The following is a 22528-nucleotide window of genomic DNA, read 5'->3' on the forward strand; positions in this document are numbered from 1 at the left end:
TGGCCATGGAGGAGTGTAATGTAGGTATACAGGAATGATACCTGGACTTCAGGGGTTAAAATGAGGATACATTGTAGAAATTAAGCCTGCTTTCTCTAGAATTTAAAAGGATAAAAGGGGTGATATGACTGAAATCTTCAAAAGGTATTAACTACAAAAGGCAGGATAAATAAAGATAAACAATTTCCACTGATTGGAGATTCTAGAAACGGCTGCATGACCTGAGAATTAGGGCTAGACCATTCAGGAGATGTTAGGAACCAATTCTAAACACAAAGGTAGTAGCAGTTTACAACTCTCTTCCACAAGCAACAGTGATGCTAGATTAGTTGCTAATTTTAAATCCGAGATATGGGCAGGTATATGGAGTTAGACGACACACCTGGCATGATGTCACTGAACAGCAGAACAGGTTTAAGGGTCTGAGTAGCTTATTCCTGTTCCTTTGGCCTGGTGAGATTCAAGGTTGTGGGAAGCGAAAGTAATTTGGATATCTATCAAAAATGATGAAATGTTTATTATTTGCCTACCTTATTTGCTGCACATGTTGGAGCAGCAGTAATGACACAAGTGGCCTTAATTAGCTCAAAAAGAACAAAAAGATCAGTTAAGATTGCTGTATCGTGTCACTATCCATCACCTCCTGCTTAAAAACACATATACAATTCAAACAAACAAACTGAGATGGGGTGTCATTTTGTTGCTTATTAATGAACACACAAACTTAGATACATAGAGTCAGAGTCGTACAGCACAGAAACAGGCCTTTTGGTCCAACCAGTCCATGCCAAACATAATCCAAAATAAACTAGTCCCACCTGCCTGCTCCTTGCCTATATCCCTCCAAACCTTTCCTATTCGCGTACTTATCAGAATGTCTTTTAAATGTTGTAATTGTCCCCAAATCCACCACTTCCTCAGGAAGTTCATTCCACACAAGAATCACCATCTGTGTAAAACAAGTTTGCCTGTCTTTTTTAAATCCCTCCCCTCTCACCTCAAAAATGTGCCACCAGTCTTGAAATCTCCCAAGCTAGGGCAAAGACAACCACCATTAACTCTGTCTATACTTCTCATTGTTTTATAAACTTTTATCAGGTCGCCTCTCAAACTCTTACGTTCCTATGAAAAAAGTCTGAACCTATTCAGCCTTTCTTTATAACTCAAACCTTCCATACCCGGCAACATCCTGGTAAACCTTTTCTGAACTCTCTCCAGCTTGATAATATCCTTCCTCTAACTGAGTGACCAGAACTGGACACACTATTCCAGAACAGGTTTCACCAATGTCCTATACAACTTCAACATGACTTCCCAACCCTTTTACTCAAAGGACTGAGCAATGAAGGCAAACATGCCAAACGCCTTTTTAACCACCCGGTCTATGTGATGCAAACTTCAAAGAATAAGGTACCCGCACCCCTAGGTCACTGTGTCCTACAACACTACCCAATACCCTACCATTAATTGTATAAGGCCTACCCCTTGTTTGTTTTACCAAAATGCAATAGCTTGCATTTATCCAGATTGAACTCCATCTGCCATTTTTTTAGCCCAATGACCCATTTAATCAAGATTTCTCTGTAATCTTAGAAAACATGCGAGAGCTTTTACTAGGACTCCAAATTAACATGTGGTAAACGTGGGCAATGTACTGCGCTCAAACGTCCCACAGGACATAGCAAGTATGATCAAGACAAATCCCATGATCCTCTCAGTAACACAGCCACCCTGAGATGCTGATACCCTGATGAGTTATCAAGTCTCAAACTTCACAAGGGATGACTGTTTTTCAATTCTGCCAACCTCGTCTCTCGAGAGCCGCTCTGTCACAGACCGCCTTAACAAATGCTCCTGTCCAAGTGAAACACCCTTCTGTCCTGTGTCCACTTTCCCCTGGACTCCAGAACACAATCACAACTCCAGCTTTTTGTTCATGTTAGCTTCACCAAACGGAGTCCTTTCTTGAGGCTTTTTATATCCCATTCTCAGATGTACTGAACTAATAGCAACATCTGGCCTCCCATGAGCCATCACATTCTTTTCCAAAAGACTTTCCTAAATCCTGATTGTAATGCTTATATCTTGACCCAAATTCTTACAGCAGAGATATCCAACTGCGAGGAATTAACTGTCATGACTTACTGGGGTAGTGCACTGGATATCAAGACCCACTTTTGCCAAAGTGCTCACAAAATGTGAAAAGACTCTCTCAAACTATCCAAAGTCCCCAATATTCCTGGCTGACAAACCTAGTTTAAAAGAAAATACTCACCAGGTTTCTGTACTTAAAGTAACTGTTTATGACAAAGAAATTTCATCTTCAACCAAAGGCAACTGAGAAATGTGAACTGTTAATTTAAATTCTTCCCACCCCCTCACATACAAAAGAGGCACACAAAGATAGACAGTACATACATACTGAGTGGAAATATTGAGGGGGGAGGAAAAAACAAAATCAGGCAAAATTTGGTATCACCAGCCTGGGCCACAGGATTCAATGAGTTGTTTTCTTTTCTCTTCCCTTCAATTCTTTTCAGTTCTTCGCCGTTGACGCAAGGTTGTTTTCAAACCAATGCTCTCTATCATTCACTAGTTGAGGATTTGTCCTTCATTCGTCTTTGAAGGCGTTTTGTTTTTCTTTCGATTGGGGATGTGCAAAACAAAGAATTGAAAAGAGATGAAAACAACTGAAGATCTCCTGCCTCCACACGAGAAATATTTTCTTTTGCAGACCAGCAGTTCTCTGCTACACTGACCCCACACAAGCTAGGGTCAACTGGTCAGGGGCCAATCAAAACACTGTCAAGCAGTTGTCCTTTAGTTTAGGAACCGTCAACTCTTTGGTGCAAGCCTCTGCTTTCATTCTTCCAGGAAAAATGCGTCATTGAGAGTTGTAAACATGAATTTTAAAACTGCAGCCACATCTTTGCATATAGTCTCCTTTGGTTTAAAGTAGTATCTTCCTTTTAATAAAAAAAACCACAGTACAAAAACATAAGGAAATAAAAGGATGTTGATCTTTACTACTCACTTTGGGGGAGTGGGGGGAATTCATTCACCCAATTGGCTGGATGGCTGGCTTGCATTGCAGCGTAATGCCTACAGAATGGGTTCATTTCCCACACTGGCCAAAGTTACCATAAAGGATTCTCATTCTCAATCTCTATCTCTCCACGAGCCTGAGGCATGGTGACCCTCAGATTAGACCACCACCAGTCGTCTCTCTCTCTTTAACGAGAAAGCAATCTTATAGTCTTGTAAGACTATGGCGACTCACCCTTACCCCGACACAGGGCCGATTCAGGTGCAGGTGCCTTCCCTGCATATAGCAAAAATTCAGCACTTAGTCATTGAGATGTACAGCACAGAAACAGACCCTTCTGTCCAATGCGCCCATGCCGACCAGATATCCTAAATTAACCTGGTCCCATATGCCAGCATTTGGCCCATATCCCTCTAAACCCTTCCAATTCATATACCCATCCAGATGCCTTTTAAATATTGTAATTATACCAGCATCCACCACTTCCTCTGGCAGTTCATTCCATACATGCACCACCCTCTGCATAAAAAAAGTTGCCCCCAAGGCCCTTTAAAATCTTTCCCCTTTCACCTTCAACCTAGGCCCTCTAGTTTTGGATGCCCCAGCCCGGGGGAAATGACCTTGACTATTCATCTTATCCATGCCCCTCATGATTCTGTACACTATGACGTCACCTCGAAGCCTCTGACATACCAGGGAAAACAGCCCCAGCCTTCTAGCATGAAATCTACTCTATCACCTTCACAAGCTTATCAGTCTTAGTCTGTAACTTCTGAACTCCTAGTCAACAACCGCTGAACTGTCCTGGGTAACCAGTGAAAACCATGCAATAGGCCTTTCCTGATTGATGGGTAGAAGCGTGTGTTGCCATTGAGCAACCCTTGGGACAGGGGGTGTAAATAAATGTTACTAGGTGAAAGATAGTTATCTTGAGGTTGGTTGGCTCGCCGAGCTGCTTTCTTGTTTCGCAGATGTTTCATTACCATGCTGGGTAACATACTCCATGCAGCCTCCGATGAAGCGTCGGTGTGTTCTCCCACCTGGATTTTAAACTCGGGGGTCCATTGAGATGGATTGCCTCACTTCTGGTTTTCCTTTGAAGTGGAATGTATACGGGGTCGAGTTCAATAAGTTTATTAATAGCATGCTTCATGGAGTGCCAGGCTTCTCGGAATTCTCGTGCCTGTCTCTGCCTAGCTTGTCCCAGAATTTTGGTGTTGTCCCAGTCGAACTGGTGGTTCTCCTTGTCCATGTGGATTGAGATGAGGGAGTACTGGTCGTGTCTTTTTGTAGCCAGTTGGTGTTCAAGTACTCTTGTTGTTAGTTTCCTTCTTGCTTGTCCGATGTAGCGTTTCTCAGTCTCTGCAGAAACGTCTGCGAAACAAGAAAGCAGCTTGGCGAGCCAACCAACCTCAACACTCGCAACCCGAGCTACAAATCTACTCCAAGACCTTATCGTTATCTTGCTTAGTACAAAGAAAAGGCAATTAGAGGATCTCAACACATACTGTACTGAAGAAATTTCTTGAGTGCTTGATGGCATACTTCTCTTAACACCCATTTCCACTCATTATTCATTTTTACACTTGCTTCTACACATTTTCTAAACGTTCTTAATATTTCTTTACTTTGGTCTGGAGGCTTTGTATGCATGATTTTTAATCATATCTATTTTAATTATGGTTATTTTGGGTATGCTTGATTTAAATCATATTCAATTTTTTTGATGAAACCTGTCTTATATATGGAAAGGTGGCCCGAAATTTGTGGTCAGCCACGAATGAATGATGTCAACTACTCATTATGCTTACTTTTGTACAGACTTTCCAAAAGAAATTCATTTCAGCACAGTGCCCTCTACAGGCATCTCCTTAATTAGGCTGTAAATCAAGTGAGAATCAGGAAGTGCAAGTTAGAATCATGTACAGAATAACAAGATGGAAATACACGTGGAATGCTCTTTGAAAGGACAGTGTGGACTTGATGGGTCGAATGGCTTCTTTCCACACTGTAGGGATTCTATGATTAGACATTTACTTGTACCCATTTGTTATATTTCTTTCATCTCTGTACACTGAACCTCAAAATTTATTTAAATCTGCACTATTCCAAGCTTCTCACTATTTAAAATCTGAATAAGTGTTAGGGGATGTACTTGCCCAGGACCCTTTTATAGCAATTGCAAGTAAAACATTTAAAGGTCTCAAACCACTGAAAGCTACTAAGTGTCTAAGGTACATATGAGTAGTGGGTATGTGGAATAGGTATGTGGGGGGAACGCGGGGAGGTCAGTGACAGAACTGGGAGGATACTGGGGTGAATGCATGAGTGATAGGGAGATCTGTTTTATATTTAGCCCTGTACTTCTCCTGGCTTATTATTAATACTTAATATTGTTAAATATATCGCTGAGTCAGATCCCTCGAAAGCTTGGTCAAATTGGGGAAATATTTGAGGGCTTCAGATACCTGCTAATTGACCAGAAATTTAAAGTCCCTGGGCAATTATTGCAGAGTCTGTGCATTGGGACTTGAGACAGCGATTTGCATCTTTCAGGGTATGGCCGGTCTCAGTCTAATCAGGTTATCAGAAGATCCGGACCAATGTCATCATCTTCTCTGAACACAGATACAAAGTAATTATTGATTCAGTTTGCTGTTCTTATTTTCCATTTGTCATATTACCTGCATCTACTTTTAAAGAGCCCACTTCATCCATGACGACATTTGCTCTTAGTAAGTCAAAACCTCAACAACTATCAATTTTCATTTTCTTAAAAAATATCTCTTACGATCTTTCTTTTCTTTTTTTTTTAAAATCTCTTCCCAGTTCCCTTGGTCTTACTATTGATTGCACTTTTATGTGCGCTTTTCTTCAGCTTGGTTATTGCTGACGTGTTGTTCACAGCTATTTATTTTGTTAAGCAAGACAGTGGCTTCCTGTTACTAGGGAGCACTGGGAAACAGTGTAGATCTTGCAGCTGCTCCTGGGATTGCAGGCTTAAAGATTTATTATAGTTTTATTGGTTACTATATTTCACTAATGTAAGACTTTTATTCATTTTGTTTCATTAACATTGAAAAAAACAAAGAAATCACGAACGTTTTTCCCCCCAAATGGGCATTTTTAAACAAGCTTTGACGGTCTATAGTGAACGGCTGAGGATTCTTTTTCTCCATTCTAAATTCTTAAGTTATAAAAGATTATACTGGACTGTTTCTTTTTCAACATTGCAGAAGTTTTGCTTTGAGAAGCCGAACAACTCTTGTTTTTAAAATAAGGAGTTGTTTTCTCGTTTCAGGGAGTCCTACATGTGGTCAGCTCCGGAGAAGATTTGTTCTTTTCTTTGAGGAAATTATTGAAGAGTCTTTAAGTGGTTAATTTTATTTAAGTTTTATATGTTAGATCTTTAAAAATCTTTGCCATTTTAACATTATTTTCTGTAGGTAATGAAAGGTAGTTTGTTTTGTATAACAGGTTATTGAAAGTTTTTTTTAGGCTTAATCTTATTAAGGGCATATATGAGGCAGAGTGAGATGGTTAGTAGATTCAGAAAAGTTACTACACAGCAGGATCAGTCAGATGGATGGGTGACTGTCGGGAAAGATTGGATGATAGTTCAAAAGTCTCGAGGCTATTCCTCGATCAAATAGATATTCAGTTTTTGAAACTGTTGATGGAAATAGTCTCTACAAGGAAAATGGAAGGGGCAGTCAGTTATTGGACACTTGGAATGATTCTTATGTTAGGCAGCATTTGACAAAATTCAATAGAATTATTGTTTATAGGGACCTCTCCTGTCAGGGGCATAGACAGGAGATTCCTTGGCACTGAGCGCACATTCAGGATGGTTTGATAATTTCCTGGTGCTAGGATTGAGGACGTCTCTAAATGTTTCAAGCATAATGTTAAAGGTGATACTGAGAAGTCACAAATTATTGTACATATTGGTAGGAATTTTTAGGGAAAAGATTAAAGCAGTACAGAGTGAATTTAAGAGGTTAGGTAGAAGATTAAAAAATTGAATCTTAAAAGTAATAATCTCTGGTTTACTCTCAATGCCAAACTCAAACGAGGCAAAGAACAAAACTGACTCCCACCTCCTATGGCGAGGCTTAAACAACATTACGGGATACAAAACGAAGCAGAGCAAGTTAGTGGACAAAGACACGTTCCTCCCTGACATGCTCAATGCTTTTCTATGCTTTATTTAAGCAGAACTCCAGGTGATGTCCGCCCCGACAGCCTTGAACAAACCTGTTCCCTTGGTCACCACTGCAGACATCAGATCAGTGCTCCTGCCTGGAAGTCAAACCAAGGAAAGTGATAGCCTTGGACAGTACCCACAGCCGAACACTCAGATCCTGCGCTGGCCAACTGGGGGAGGTGTTCACTGACATCCTCAACCTCTCCTTCCTACAAGCCAAAATCCCCACCTGCTTCAAGAAGACCATCATCCTCATATCTAAGAAAAATGTGCCCTAACGATTACTGCCCAGTGGCTCTAACTTCAATAATCATGAAGTGCTTCGAGAGGCTGGTCATGGCCCACATCAACTCCAGTTCCCAGTCTGCCTCAATCCCCTACAATTTGCCTACCAAGGTCCACACAGGATGCTGTATCCCTAGCCCTGCACTCATCCCTAGAACAACTGGAGAAGGACACTTATGTCAGACTCCTGGTCATTGAAGGCAGAGCTATAGTCAACACCATTATCCCCTCTAGACTAATCTCAAAACTCTGGGACCTCAGTCTCAGCTCTGCCCTCTGCAACTGGATTGCCAGCTTTCCAACCCACAGACCAGCGAAGATAGGTGATTGCGCCTCCTCCACAATAACGCTCAACATTAGAGCCCCCTAAGGAGGCGTCCTCAGCCCTCTACTGTACTCCCTGTATACCCACGACTGTGTTGTCATATTCAGAATGAATGCCATCCATAAGTTCACTGACAAAACCATCATAGTAGGACAGATATCTAACAACAGCGAGTCAAAAACAAAAAGGAGAGAGGGGGCTTGGTGATGGTGCAATGAGAACAACCTCTCTTGCAATGTCAGCAAAACTAAAGAACTGATCATTGACTTCAGAAAGAAAGGAGGAGAACGTGCTCCCATCTACATCAACGGAACTGAAGTTGAGGATGGAGTTTGTCAAGTTCCTCTGAGTGACGATAACTGACAAGCTGTCCTGGACTTCTCACATAGATGCGATAGTCAAGGCAGCACGACAACACCTTGGCATCCTCAAGTGACTCAAACTTTGGCATGTCCATAAAGCACGCTCACCAACTTCTACAGATGCACCATTGAAAGCATACTGTCCCTGCATCTTCTCTGCCCAGGACCATAAGAAACTACAGAAGGTGGTGTGCACAGCCCAGACCATCACGGAAGCCAACTTTCCATCAATGGACTCCATTTACACAGTTCGCTGTTGCAGAAAGGCTGCCATCAAAAACCCATTACACCCCGGTAAGGATCTCCTACAACCTCTTCCGTCAGACAGAAGTCACAGAAGCCCGAACACACGCACCAGCAAGTTCAGGAACAGCTTCTTCCTGGCCGTTATGAGACTGATGAATGGACTCTCCAGCCTCAGATAATGCTGATTTTGCTAACGTTGATCTCGCGTAGTGTTTGTCCTGTGCAATGTAACCTGTATGCCTCGAAGTCTTTTTACAAGCTCTGATCTGTACATCCTTGCTTCCTGTCACTTGCCTGTACTGCTTGTAAACAAAGATTTTCACTGTACTTTGGTACACATGCCAATAAATCAATCCAAAGGATAAAGGAGACCAATCAATGGGTGAAGAGCTGGTGTATTGTTCAGGGATTCAGGTTTTTGGACAATTGGAAATTCTTCTGGGATTGAAAAGACCTGTTCAAAAAAGGATCAGTCTAACCTAAACTGGAAAGGGACCAATATCGTAGCAGTGAGATTTGCTCGTTCCATCAAGGAAGACTTTATACTTATCAAGAGGGGGAGTGGAGGAATTCTAAATAGTAGTGTAAACAGAAAGATTGATAGGCATGGTTCTGAATGTGAAGACAGCATGTTAATTAGATGAGAGAGTCAGAGAATGTAGTAACTCTTAAGAATTAAACTGCATTTATTTCAATGCAAGGGGTCTTACAGGTAAGGCCAATGAACTCAGGGCATGTTTAAGAACAGGGGATTGGGATACCATAGTTATTACTTGGTTGAGAGGTGGACAAGACAAGACTGGCAGATCAAAGTTCTGGTTTTAGATGCTATAGGAAAGGAGGCAAGAAAGGAGGGGTTGGGTAGTGTTTTTGATTAAGGGATACATCACTGCTGTAACTAGAGGATATTTCTGAAAATTGTCAGGTGAAAATATATGGGTACAAATTAGAAATAAGAAAGGAAGGGTCACGTTGGTGGGATTGTACTATAGGCCCCCCAGTACTAACAGAGAAATTGAGAAACAAATATGTAAGGAGATCTCATATATGTAAGCATAAGGTTGTAATAACAGGGGGATTTTAATTTTCCAAACATCGACTGGGGCTACCACAGTGTTAAAGGTTTGGATGGCGAAGAATTTGTAAAATGCGTTCAAGAAAATCCTCTTTATCAACATGTGGATGCTCCTACTAGAGAAGGTGCAAAACTAGACCTTCTTTTGGGCAATGAGGCAGAGCAGGTGACTGAAGTAAAAAGTGGGAGAACATTCTGGATCGAGCAATCATAATTCCATTAGTTTCAAAATGGTTTTGGAAAAGGATAAGCCTTCCTCTTCCGTAAGCGTGAAAAGTTTTTAATTGAAGCAAGGCAAACTTTAATGGTATGAGACAAGGACTTTCAAAAGTTGTTGCGAGTAGACTGTTTGCAGGTAAAAGGATGTCTGACAAGTGGGAGGCTTTCAAGAATGTGATGACGAGAGTTCAGAGGCATTATGGTCCGGTTAGGATGAAGAATAAGGCTGGTAAGATGAAGGAAAAATGGATGAATAAAAATATTGATGTTCTAGTCAAGAATAAAAGAGAATCTTATTTTCGATATAGACAACTTGTTTCAACAGAATCTCTAAAATCAATATAAAGAGAGTGTGTAGGGGCATTCATAAGAAAGGAATCAGGAAGGCAAAACGGGGATACGAATGTATCCCAGGATGTTGTGGAAAATAAGGTAGAAGATTGTGAGACCCCTTGCACAAGTACTGGCATCATCTAACTATGGGTAAGGTGCCTAATGACTGGAGAGTGGCTAACGTTGCACCTTTGTTTAAGATAGGTTGTAAGGAGAAACTGGAGAACTATAGACTTGCGGGTCTGACTTCAGTTATGGGTAAATTGTTGGACATGACTCTGTAAGGTAGGATTTATGGGCATTTAGAGAGGCAAAAATTGATTAGGAATAGTCAGTACGGTTGTGTGCAAGAAAATTTGTATCTCAAACTTGTTTTGAGTTTTTTTGAGGAAGTTACCAAAAAGATTGATGGCAGCAGAACAGTGGACACTGTTTATTGGATTTTAGTAAAGCTTTCGACAAGGTTCCCCATGGTAGACTAATTAATAAAGTTAGGTCACATGGGACTCAAGACGAGCATGCCAACTGGATATAAAATTGGCTTAATGGCAGGATACAGAATGGTGGAGGAGAATTACATTTTGGACTGGAGGCTTGTCACCGGTGGTCCGCAGGCTTCGGTTCTGGGTCTTCTTTTGTTTGTCATTATATAGATGATTTGGATGAGAATACAGAAGGCATTGTCAGTAGGTTTGCGGATGACAAAATTGGTGGCATAGTAGAGAGTGAAGAAGGTTTTCTATGATTACAAAAGGGATCTTGATCAAATGGGTCAATGGGCTAAAATAAATGGCAGATAGAGCTCAATGTGGATAAGTGCGAGGTATCACATTTTGGTACAACAAGGGTACAGCTTATGCAATTAATGGTAGGGCCTTGGGTAGTGTTGTAGAACAGAGGGACCTAGGGGTGCAGGTACATAATTCCTTGAAGTTTGCGTTACACATAGACAGGTGGTTAAAAAGGTGTTTGGCACACTTGCCTTCATTGCTCAGTCCTTCAAGTGAGAAAATTGGGAAGTCACATTGAGGTTGTACAGGACATTGAAGCCTATTCTGGAATGCTGTGTCCAGTTCTGGTCACCCAGTTATAAGAGGGATATTATTAAGCTGGAGAGTGCAGAAAAGATTTACCAGGATGTTGCTAGGTATCGAAGGCTTGATTTATAAAGTAAGGTTGGATAAGCTGGGACTGTTTTCCCTGGAGCATAGGAGATTGAGAGGTGACCTGATAGAAGTTTATAAAATAAGGAGAAGTTAAGACAGAATCAATGGTAGTTGTCTTGTCCCTAGGATGGGAGATTTCAGAACTTGGGGATATATTTTTACGGTGAGTGGAAAGAGATTTATAAAGACATGAGGGGCAATTTTTGTTTTACACAGAGGGTGGTTCATGTGGGGAATGAACGTCCTGAGGAAATGGAGGATGTGGGGACAATTACATTTAAAAGACATTTGGATAGGTACACGAATAGGAAAGGCCTGGAGGGATATGGGCCAGGAACAGGCAGGGGGCAACTAGATTAGTTGGGATCATGCTCGTCATGGACTGGTTGGACTGAAGGGTCTGTTTCCGTGCTGTATGACTCTGACTAAGTCTGGCTCATTGTCACTTGCCCAGTTGATGGCTCCAGACTATATTGCTCCAAAACACTATTTTGAATGCAATCAATTCGCTACCGTGCTGATTTGACTGATGCGACTTCAATCTATATTAAAATGACTATTAGAGCAACTTGGTTTTCATTACAAATCCATCAAATCAGTACCTTCAGTTAGGACTGTTGAAGAAAGAAACATTGACAATTTTTTTTTTGTCTTGCTTTCATCAACACAGCTGCCTGCATACAAAATTTCAAAGGGAGCAACAATTTATACTGCATGAGAAAAAGGTGCTTACAGGTTGATAAGTCAGATTGGTTGAGCTGCTCCCAGAGGACACATCAGAGAACACATCAGAGAACTACAGTCTCCTATGCTTTTGTACAATGCAGAAATGGTGAAAAGCTTTGACATTCTAACTGCTGCTAGAGGGCAGTCTGTTATGAGGATGATTGACTGGACACATCAGTACCTTTGCATCTTTTTCTTTCAAAAATGTCCAAGAAAGAATGTTTGTGTGCAGCAAGGAAAGATGTTGCATTTGCAAAGAAACCTAGCTATTCAACTACACTGAGTCTGCAATGTTTTCAGACCACGTTTGCAGGGTTAATAAAGCTATTGGATTTGAACAATAACTTGCCTGCAGCAATTCTTTGCCAACCCTCTTTTTTCCGACACCCCTCTCAAAGTCTCAGACGTGGAAAACTCATCACAGGTGGAACATTTTGAAAGGAAATTCAAAATCTACACAACAAAAATAAAAAAACAGTTCTGAGCTCAGAGGAAGGGTCACTGGACCCAAAAGGTTAACTCTGATCTTTTCTTCAGAAATGCTGCAAGACCTGCTGAGCTTTTCCAGCAACTTCTTTGTTCCTGATTTACAGCATCCACAGTTCTTTTGGTTTTTATTTAAAATCTACACCACCATCTTCAGAAAAGCAAATTCAGTCAGTCAGTCAGGACTCTCACTGGAAGTCAAACATGCAAACAGCTTCAGTACAAAGTTACTTCAGCTACAGGACAATTTTTAGGCACTCAATAATGATCTTTCTTGAATTTAACTGTTACTACAGTAATTCTTAATCTTCAGTGTTCTCATATTTTTCTGCCCTAGATTTGCAGGTTGTTTGTGTTATTTTTCAAGAGAAGTAGTTATATGTAGTTGCACAGTTCAAACCTAAATGCCTAAAGATAGGAGGCTGGGGGAAAAAAAAACACTATGGAAGGGAAGGAAGTGAACTGAATTCTGCCTGCGGTACAGAACATAGAAGAAGCCTTCCCATCTGCAGGCCACATTGTCACTTAAGTGACCTCTTCATGCCACCACTAATTTTACCAGCTGTGCAAGGGCCCCTAGCATGTACGAAAAGAGCCTAGTGAACCCTGAAGGCAACCATGTAGGCTTGGAGCAAGGAATGTCTCACTCAGGCACTCTGTAGCCTGCTGAAGCATCTTCCTTCAGAAGTCATGATGGCCAAGACTATTCTCAGGTTCAACAATTGACTGGTGGCTGTTGGGAGGCAGACACTGATTAGCAGCTAGGTAGGCATAAAATGTAGCTGGAGCTTCCACCAACAGTCAAAGCAGGCTGCTTCTGGACTTCCAGTCCATTATTGGGGTCATTACTGCCATGACAAAATCCAGTTCTTGTAGAATCAAAGCTCTTTTACTTCTTGCACTGTACATCTAGTTTGTGTTAAGCTAACCTGATAGATCCAGCCCTCCTAACAGATCCAGAAGCTCTCCACCAGCTGTGCTTGGTTTACTGGGTGGTACAGTCTGAATTGCTGGTGTCACATCACTTCCTCCAAGCAAGTCTAACAAGTCATTAGCCTGGAAAAGAAAGGATAAATTTTATACACAATCGACCAACAACTCAAGACATTCAAAAAATAGCAAAGAGATCAATTCAATTAGAATCTGTTTTTAAATCAATCCATTACTTTGATATGGACATGTTTTATCTATTTGCATATCAATGATCCAGTCTTCACATTCACTTCAATTGTCAAATGTATTGCTCAACAACTCTGACTGTAAAATATATTGGTGCATTTAAGTAGTAACCAAAGCGTATCAGCACCATTTCAGTTAAAGATATTAAGAGAATTTCAAAAACATTTAAAAATTGTTGTAATGAAACGTTAGTGTCATTGAAAGATGAAACTACCAGTCGTGGAGTTGTACATCTATGAATTCTATTAATTCCTAGTAACGGGATTTTAAGACTGGAAACAATAAATTTGAATTATACAGAAAACCAGTTCATAAAAAGATAGGAGGACTTCAAAGCAGCTTCTATACTTTTTTTTTGCTCTTTTCTGCACAATTTTATTTCTTCAATGCTGAAGACTGAAATAAGGTCTGTGCCCATTAGATACTCTTGCACTTTTTCAAAATTGCTGCTTTTCCATCTTTTAAAACCAAAAAAAAGTGTTGATAAGTCACTGGTCAATTAGGAAAAGTAACATGAGTGGGAAGCTAGATGCCATCTTCAAAAGACTTCCTTAATTGCACACTTCCAGTTAGGATTTTTCCCAAACCGTGCAAACATTGAAAACATTTGACTTTGCAAGGCGTGAAGCACGAACATAGAAACTTCTTGCATATAATTATTAAAATACATATGGTCATAGTCAAGGAAAGATTTTAGGGAAGGTAGTGATCAGATTTAAATACAATTAATAAAAGGAATCCATAATATTGCTACCACAGTTGTGATCTGAGCAAAATAAAGCAAAATTTTGAAGCCTTAACATATTTTTAACTATGATCTACTTAGTCATGTCCAAATCATTCAGAGGTTATTTAAGCCCAACCCATCCACATTTAAAATAAATGGTGTGGAGTATATGCTTAATATGAAACTGCTAATTATTTTTTCATTCCTTTTCAAACAATACAAAATTGGTCTTATTCTATAATGCTTGCACTTCTCCAATGTTCTTGCAGAATTTTTCCCCTGCATCCTTTCCACTAGTTTGGTGGTTTGTAGTCTACAATAAGCCATATAATTGCATCCTTCTCTTTTCTTAATTCTAGCCAAATTGATTTTGCTCTTCAAACACTCAGACATCCTCTTGCTCCAAAGCTCTTTTATCAAGACCACCACCTCTCCTTTTCTTTTCATGAACACCCTGTAACCATGCAGTCCTGGGTTTCTTTCAGGCAGGCCGCTATTATTGCTACAATACAACTCCACAAGCTAATCTGAGTCTGTAACTCATGAATCCTATTTACTATACTCCAAGTAGTTGCATATATGCAGTCCAATCCTGATTTGGAATGTTTTAAATTCTCCCTTCCATCAACTCCACCCATTAACTTATTACTCTCTATTCTAGTGCTATGTCTCACAGTAATCTCCCAATATTACTCTAATATTTCTTCCCCGATTCACAGGGATGTTTTTTAAAAAAAAACACAAAAAGCACTAGCAGAATAACCTGCAAGAACTCAGACCTGCTCGGTTCAGGTGCATTCTACCCAGCTTGTATAAGTGCAACTTCTCCTGAGCCAGCTGTAGTTTTTCAAGAATTTAAAGCTTTCCCTTCTGCACCATTTTTCCAGCTATACACTTATCAGTATTACCCTCTCCTTCCGTACTCACTTGTACGTGACACTAGGAGAACTACAGAGGTTATGACATTTGATGTGCTGCTTGTTAGTTTGCCACTTTGCGATTCCACAACCCCCTTCTACCTTTCCCACTGGTACCAAAGTGGACCAGAAACTCTGGCTGATCACCTTCCCCAAAAGAACATCATGCTTCATTGGCAACCATTCACCTTAAACATTCACTTCCTCCACCAGTAATACATCAGTGAAAAATGTGGATTCAGTTGATAATGTATATCACACCAACCTTCAACAGAACCTTCCAAACCCACCTTCTCTAACACAGAAATGAAGGTGACAGGTGCACAGGAACACCAATACAATGTTCTTCAAATTACACATAATCCAGACTTAGAAATACACTGCTGTTCCTCGATATTAACTAGGCCAAAATCCTGGAACACTATACCTACACCACACAGGCTGCAGTGATTCTAGGTGGTGGCTCTCAACACCACCTTCTCAAGGACAACTGGGGATGGGAATAAAATGTTGGTTTTACCAATGACACCCACATATTTTTTAAAATTTCCCAAAACGTACATCTACTTTAGAACTGACAAGGTACAAAATTACATGGATCTAGAGATTTCAACCCCTTCAGTCAGTGTCCTACAATAACATGAACCAAAAATTCTATCATTCAACTCACAATACTTCAAATTTGTGGAAATATACCAATTTAAGTTACCTGATTACTAGGCTGAGAAGCACTGAGCACCAATTTTGGTTCCAATATTGTAGGCTCTGACTCTCCATTAGTTTGTGCAGTTTCTGTAGGTCCATTGGTTACTTTCTCCATTATAGGCATTCGCTCCAGCAGTGCAGATCTGTTAGGCACAAATTTCAACCTTCAAAATCATTTATAATTCTTGGGTGACATGATTCCTGAAATAATTACAAGTTTTATTTATTCTAGCCAAAATGTTTATCCTCAAAATTAAGTAAAACCATCTACAAAGTTTATTTGATACTCTCACATGCTTATCGCAAGTTGCCTGCAGATAGCAATAATTTCTGTAACTACAAAATTTATCACAATTCAAATAATTTTATTTCCATATTCATTCTCGTTATTGGTTAATAAAACAGCAAAATAAATATATTTGCTTGAAATGTTTAAAACAGTTCAGCAAGTCAGCATGGTTAGCAAGGCACCCAAACGGTTGCCAAAGATACTAAAATGCTCGTTGTTGGGATATATTTCTAAGTGTATGGTCAGGGTAGGTGCAAAGAAGCCCGACATAACAGATTAGCATGTAAAGTTAAAAAGCATGAGATTGGGGTTAGTGTACTGACATGGACAGAGAACTGGCTGGCAGACAGGAAATAAACGCTAGGAATAAACCAGTCTTTTTCCCAAGTGGCAAGCAGGGACTGCGGGTTACCGCAGTGCTTGGACCCCAGTTATCCACAATATATGTTAATGATTTAGATAGAAAATCAAATGTAATGTCTGCAAGTTTGGAGATAACGCAAAACTGAATGGGTGGTTGAGGCGTGAGGAGAATGTAGCAATGCTTCATTGTGACTTGGACAAGTTAAGTGAGTGAGCAAATGCATAGCAGATGAAGCATAATGTGGATAAATGTGAGGTTATCCACTTTGGTAGCAAAAGCAGGAAGGTGGGCCATCAGAATGATTTACCCGATGAGTTGGATCAAAGTAAATAACAGGAGTACAATTTTGCATGAAAAAAGCAACACATAGGAGAAGTAGGCCTTTCAGTCCAACGAGTCTGCTCCACCGTTCAATGAGATCATGACTGTTGTGGCAAACATCAACTCCATTTTCTTGCATTCTCCCCCCATAACCCGCCATTCCCACGTTAATTAGAAATCGGTTTATCTCAGCCTTGAATATCCCTTCACGGCCCAAATCTCAACAGACCAGCCCAACAGTGCTGAAGAATTTCACAGATTACGACTATTCAGTCAGAAGAAATTCCTCCACATCTCTGTTTAAAATAGGCAACTCCTTACTCTAAGATTACACCCTCTTGTTCTGGAATTCCTACAAGGCGAAAAAACCTCAGCATCTACCCGGTCAAGCCCCACAAGAATCTTGTGTTTTTCAATAAGGTTACTTCTTACTTTTCTGAACTTCAATGAGTACACACCCAACCTACTCAATCTCTCCTCATAAAAGGAAATCATTTCATACACAGTATCAACCTATGGAACTCTTTCTGGATGCCAGTACATCTTTTCTTGGATAAGGGAACCAACTGTTCACAGTATTCGAGGTGTGGTCTAACCAGTGCCTAGTTTTAGGATAGCTTCCCTATTTTTATACTGCGTTTCCTTTTGCAGTCTCACTATTTAAGTAATATTATGCTTTTCTGTTCCTCCTGCCAAGTACATAACCTCACATATTCCATCTGCCCAATTGTTAACTTACTCAATCTGCTTATATCCCTCTACAGACACTAAATCCTCACTGCCTGCCTTCCCAACTACTTTTGCACCACCTGCAAACTCGCTGATAGTACACTCGCTTGTCACCCAAGTCATTAATTTCTATTTTAAATGATTGCGGCTCCAGCAGAAATATCCCTTATCTCAACTTTCCATCTTCTATTAGGTAGCCAATACGATATCAATGCTAATCCACTACACCGAACATTATGGGCTCTGACTCTATCAAAAGCCTCATGAAAATTCAAAAAGTATATCTTCTGATTCCCCTTTATTTATCCTGCTTGTTGCATCTTCAAAATTCTGATAAATTTGTCAGGCATGATTTTTCCTTCATAAAGCCATGCTGACTCTGCTGCATTGCTAAATGCTCTATTTCATCCTAAATAATAAACTCAACGTTTTCCCATTTCTGTCTTTCTTTGAAAAAGGTGTTACATTGGCAGTTTTCCAATCTGAGACTTTTCCAGAATTTAAGGATTCTTGCATGATTACTACCAGTGCACTTTCAATCTCTGCAGCTACTTTCTTTGATATCCTGGGATGCAATCCGTCAGGTGCAAGAGACTTATTGGTCTAAACTTCATTAATAGTTTCCCTGTACTTTCTCTCTAATAATAGCTGCTATATTTATTTTCTCCTCACTCTTTCCTCAGGATTATTCTGTAGCTTTGGAAAGCCATTAGTGCCCTCTATTGAGAAGACTGACACAAAGTATTTATTCAACTCCTCTGCCATTTGTGTGTCCTCACTATGACTTTCCCTTATTTTTTTTAAACAGGCTTATATTCACTGACTCCTCTCTTTCCTTTTACGTATTCAAATGAGCTTTTACTGTCCGTTTTGCCTTACTTACTAGTTTACCTTCAATGTTTACGTTTTCCCTTCTGTTTCGGGTCATCTTTTTCGAATTTTTTCAAAACCAGTCTTCTGGCTTATCATATTACCCCCACCCCTCACTATTTGGTTTTTTTTGAAAGGTTTGTACACTGCTTCCCATTTCACCCTGTATCAGTACCTAAATATTGCCCTATCCTTTCACTTTGTAAGCCTAAATACCTCCTTTCCCACCACCACACCCTTATTTAGTTTCTAGTCGTTTTACAGCTGTTGGCATTTGATTTGCCAGGTCACTAATGCCATCAAGTTCAAGTGAAGCTTGTCCCAGTAGAACATCTTCCTCCTACTCTAGTATTACTGACAGTGCTGAAACAGTACCAAGTCTTCTGGATGAAAGAAGTTTGAATTAAAGGCAGATGGAAAGCACCTTAAAATTTGCTGACAACACAAATGCAGCTGGGAGGAGATACAGAAAAATATTTGCAAGATGACATGGATTAATTGAACACCAGGATCATAAATGATAACTGTTTAACAAAACTCAAGTGTAACCTTTGCATAATAGTCATAAACCTACAGATTAAAAAAGGCTAAAGGGGGATGTACAAAAAGGACACCTGGAAACAACAGTATATTGTTCTACCAAGGCACTGGAAAGACCAATTATAGTATATGGGAAAACTAGAACATATCTAGAACTCAAGTTCACAGCGTAGACATATTTAACTTCATATTTCATTGGTCATATTTCATATTCTATTTTATGTAATGTCAAATTCTTATAAGTACTTTATATTATGGATGTTCAAGAAGCAGATAAATGTTATAATGGAAGTTCATAAACTTATGATCTCCTTTTCTCATCTTCAACTTAATGCTTTAAGTTTTTTTTAAATTAATTGGACATAGATACAACAATTAATTAATATTTTGGATTGGTGAACCAATCCAACATTGAAGCAGCACTGAATTGCTTTAAATGGACAGTTGAAAAGATACATAAAGCTTTCAATAATGTAGAATGGTACGATAAGTATACATGCTGAAAGTATATTGCTCTTGCCAAATTGCCTATTCATTTTGTTTTTAATGAGCTGAGTGGGATTAGTTGCTTAGCTGTAAAGAGTCAGCTCAAAGATGATGGAACATGAATTACTTGCTTTGAATTATTACATGTTCGTCAGCATGCAAATCCACTCAAAATGAAGTCATGTTCCTGCCATCTCTAGAATTTGCCCTGAAGCAGCAACTTTGTCAAATCAAAAACCTCATTGCAGTACAAAGTTATTTTATTTTGCCAATTAGGAGAGATCAGGCTATTCAAGAGTTTCATTTGCAGAGACAAGGCTTTGCAAAGCTTTTTTTTAAAATGTTGAGATTAGTTCTTTTTTTATCTCAGTTCAGTTCCAATTCATAAACAAACTAAAGCCTTAAAAACAGCATACACAACAAGAAGGAACTTTGATAAACTAGCTGCTTTTCATTCTTCCAAGTCATTATTAGATACAGAACACCTCATGACACAGCAGTGAAATCTGCAAAGATTTTTTAGATTAATTCTCCTATTTGAGAGTGTGAAGCAAGATATTTGATTTTTTATACCTCCCCAGTTATCAGTCTTATGAGATCCTGAAGTCAATCAATCACTCTTCCAACTTCGCTTTTGAAAGAAAGTTCCGTGCAGGCTCCTTTCACAAATTGCTTGAAACTGAACTGGTTACACAGGCTGATTTAATTTCCCCATACTATTTAAAGATTGATTCAGATTTACCATTATTCTTTTATTCTGAAGGAATATCTATAAAAAAGCCAAAGCTCCAGCTGCAAGGATTTTACTGCAACTGGCAACAATTGTGACATCTCCATCAACACAGCTCACAGAATAAGTGTGACAACCAGAACAAACAATGCAGCATCTGGATATACCAAGAAATTATTGATTTTTAACATTGCTAAAATCAATTCTCTAGTTCTAGCATGCAACAATTTATATTTGGTCCTAAAAAAAACTTCAAAAAAGATTAACACATTGGCAAATTGAAACCATTCGAATTCAACATTCGACCTTATCTCACGAATTACCAACTGGTTTGCACATACCTCATATGATCAAATTTTTTGAAAAGTGCATTATATTCAACAGCCCTTTGCTGAAGTTCCACATCAATGCTGCTTCCATATACAGACATTATCTTCTTAATTCGACTGAAAGGAAGAACCAACAGTATAATTCCTATTCTATCAGATCTAAATTAAAGCAAAACAGCATTTTGTTACTAAAAATTCTAAACGTGCAAAAGAACATAAGAACATAAGAACTAGGAGCAGGAGTAGGCCATTTGGCCCTTCGAGCCTGCTCCGCCATTCAATAAGATCATGGCTGATCTTTTCGTGGACTCAGATCCACTTACCCGCGTTCTCACCGTATCCCTTAATTCTTTTATTGTTCAAAAAAATCTACCTTTTTAAAAACGTTTACTGAAGTAGCGTTTACTGAAGGAGTTTGGATCACAACTTGATATTTCTTGTGTCTTTTTCTGGAGATGCAACTGTTGCTTGCTGGCCAGAATTTGTTGCCCATCCCCAATTACTTTCTAAAAGATGCTGGCAAGCACCTTTGTGAACTTCGGCAATTCATCTAACGTAGCTACGCCCAGAATGCAGTTAGGTTCGAATTTCAGAACTCTGACCCAGCAACAGTGAAAGAACAGCGATATTCGCCTAAGTAAGGATGGCATGGGATTTGGAGGGGTACTTTTAGGGGTATTCTCTGCGTGCGTTTGATGCCCTTGTCCTATTAGATGGTAGAGATTGCTGATTTGGAATGTGCTGTTGAAGGAGGTTTGATGAGTTGCTGCAGTGCACTTGGTATAGGAGGCATGCTGCTGCAGTAGGAAGGAAGCAGATACTGAAGCTGGTAGATGGGGTCCCAAACAAGTAGACTACTTTGCCCTCGGTGGTGTCAAGCTTCTAGTGTGTTCCTGCAGATGCACTCATTTAAGTAAGTGGACAGTGTTTCATCATGTACCGAGTTGTACCGTGTAGATGTGGAGACACCTTGGGAAGTTGGGTGGTAAGTCACTCACCTTAGTTCGGAGTTGGGAATTTTATCTCCCACAGTATTTACTTGAACAACACGTGTAATGGTGATCACCCTCTTTCTTTCAAACTGATGCTGGGCTCCCTCATTATTAAGGATGGGGATATTTTTGGAGCCTATTGTGTTGCACTCCACCTTTCATGACTGGGATGTGGCAGGACTACAAAGCTTTGAACTGCTCCATTGGTTGTAGGATCACTTAGAATTACCCATCCCTTCTGTTACTGCTGTGTTGTAGATTCACAAGTTGGCACCTCATTTTTAAGTATGCTTGGTATTAGTCCTAGCTTACTGTTCTACACTCTTCATTGATTTAGGATTGATCATCCAGCTTTAACAACAGGGTGGGGTATTTTTGCTAGGCAACATGCTTACAACTGTGGATGAATATAATTCTGCTGTTGACAGCGCAGTGTCTCATGGCTGCTCAATCTGTTCTGAATCTATCCAATTTAGCAATATTAAATCATAAGGACACATCCGGTTCACTGATTCTCTTAAGGAAGAAAACCTGGTCTGGCCCATGTGACTGCACAACATACAATGTGGTTGGCTCTTCACTCTCCTCTGAAATTGAAAGACACTGAATTCTACCAAACTACAGAAAAAAGTTAAAATGAAATAACACCAGGTAAATCACTGATGTCATGGTCAAGATGGTGTCTGGGTCATTGGCTGTAAAGTATTAGGTGAGCAGAACTGTGTCAGACTGTTTCTAGATGAGTCTGTGAGACAACTCTTCTGATTTTGGCAGAAGTCCCCAGATGTTAGTAAAGGAGGTTAACCAGTTAAAGTGTGTTGTTGTTCTTTCCAATGGTCGAGGTCAATGCTGGCGATCTATCCAGGTTTGTTTC

General features: G+C 39.8%; 1 protein-coding gene across 4 annotated transcripts in view; it reads right to left on the reverse strand.

The window, feature by feature from the left end:
• Positions 1–240: 240 nt before the first annotated feature.
• Positions 241–22528, reverse strand: part of LOC125481135 (AP-1 complex subunit gamma-1-like) — a 32929-nt gene continuing 10641 nt past the window's right edge. The window contains exons 3-6 of one of the 4 annotated variants that reach the window (XM_048592292.1): positions 20675–20779; positions 16009–16147; positions 13406–13532; positions 241–494 (exon numbers count right to left, since the gene is read on the reverse strand). In XM_048592292.1, the coding sequence (XP_048448249.1) occupies positions 415–494; positions 13406–13532; positions 16009–16147; positions 20675–20779 (451 nt within the window). In that variant the 3' untranslated portion in view covers positions 241–414. Of the gene's footprint in view, positions 495–1387; positions 2641–12322; positions 12444–12621; positions 12668–13405; positions 13533–16008; positions 16148–20674; positions 20780–22528 lie in introns of those variants that run through there. The other 3 variants (XM_048592294.1, XM_048592293.1, XM_048592295.1) reach the window with 3 other exon arrangements.

Source organism: Rhincodon typus, unplaced genomic scaffold (assembly GCF_021869965.1).
Source record: "Rhincodon typus isolate 14 unplaced genomic scaffold, sRhiTyp1.1 hic_rhity00000981, whole genome shotgun sequence".
NCBI lineage: Eukaryota > Metazoa > Chordata > Chondrichthyes > Orectolobiformes > Rhincodontidae > Rhincodon > Rhincodon typus.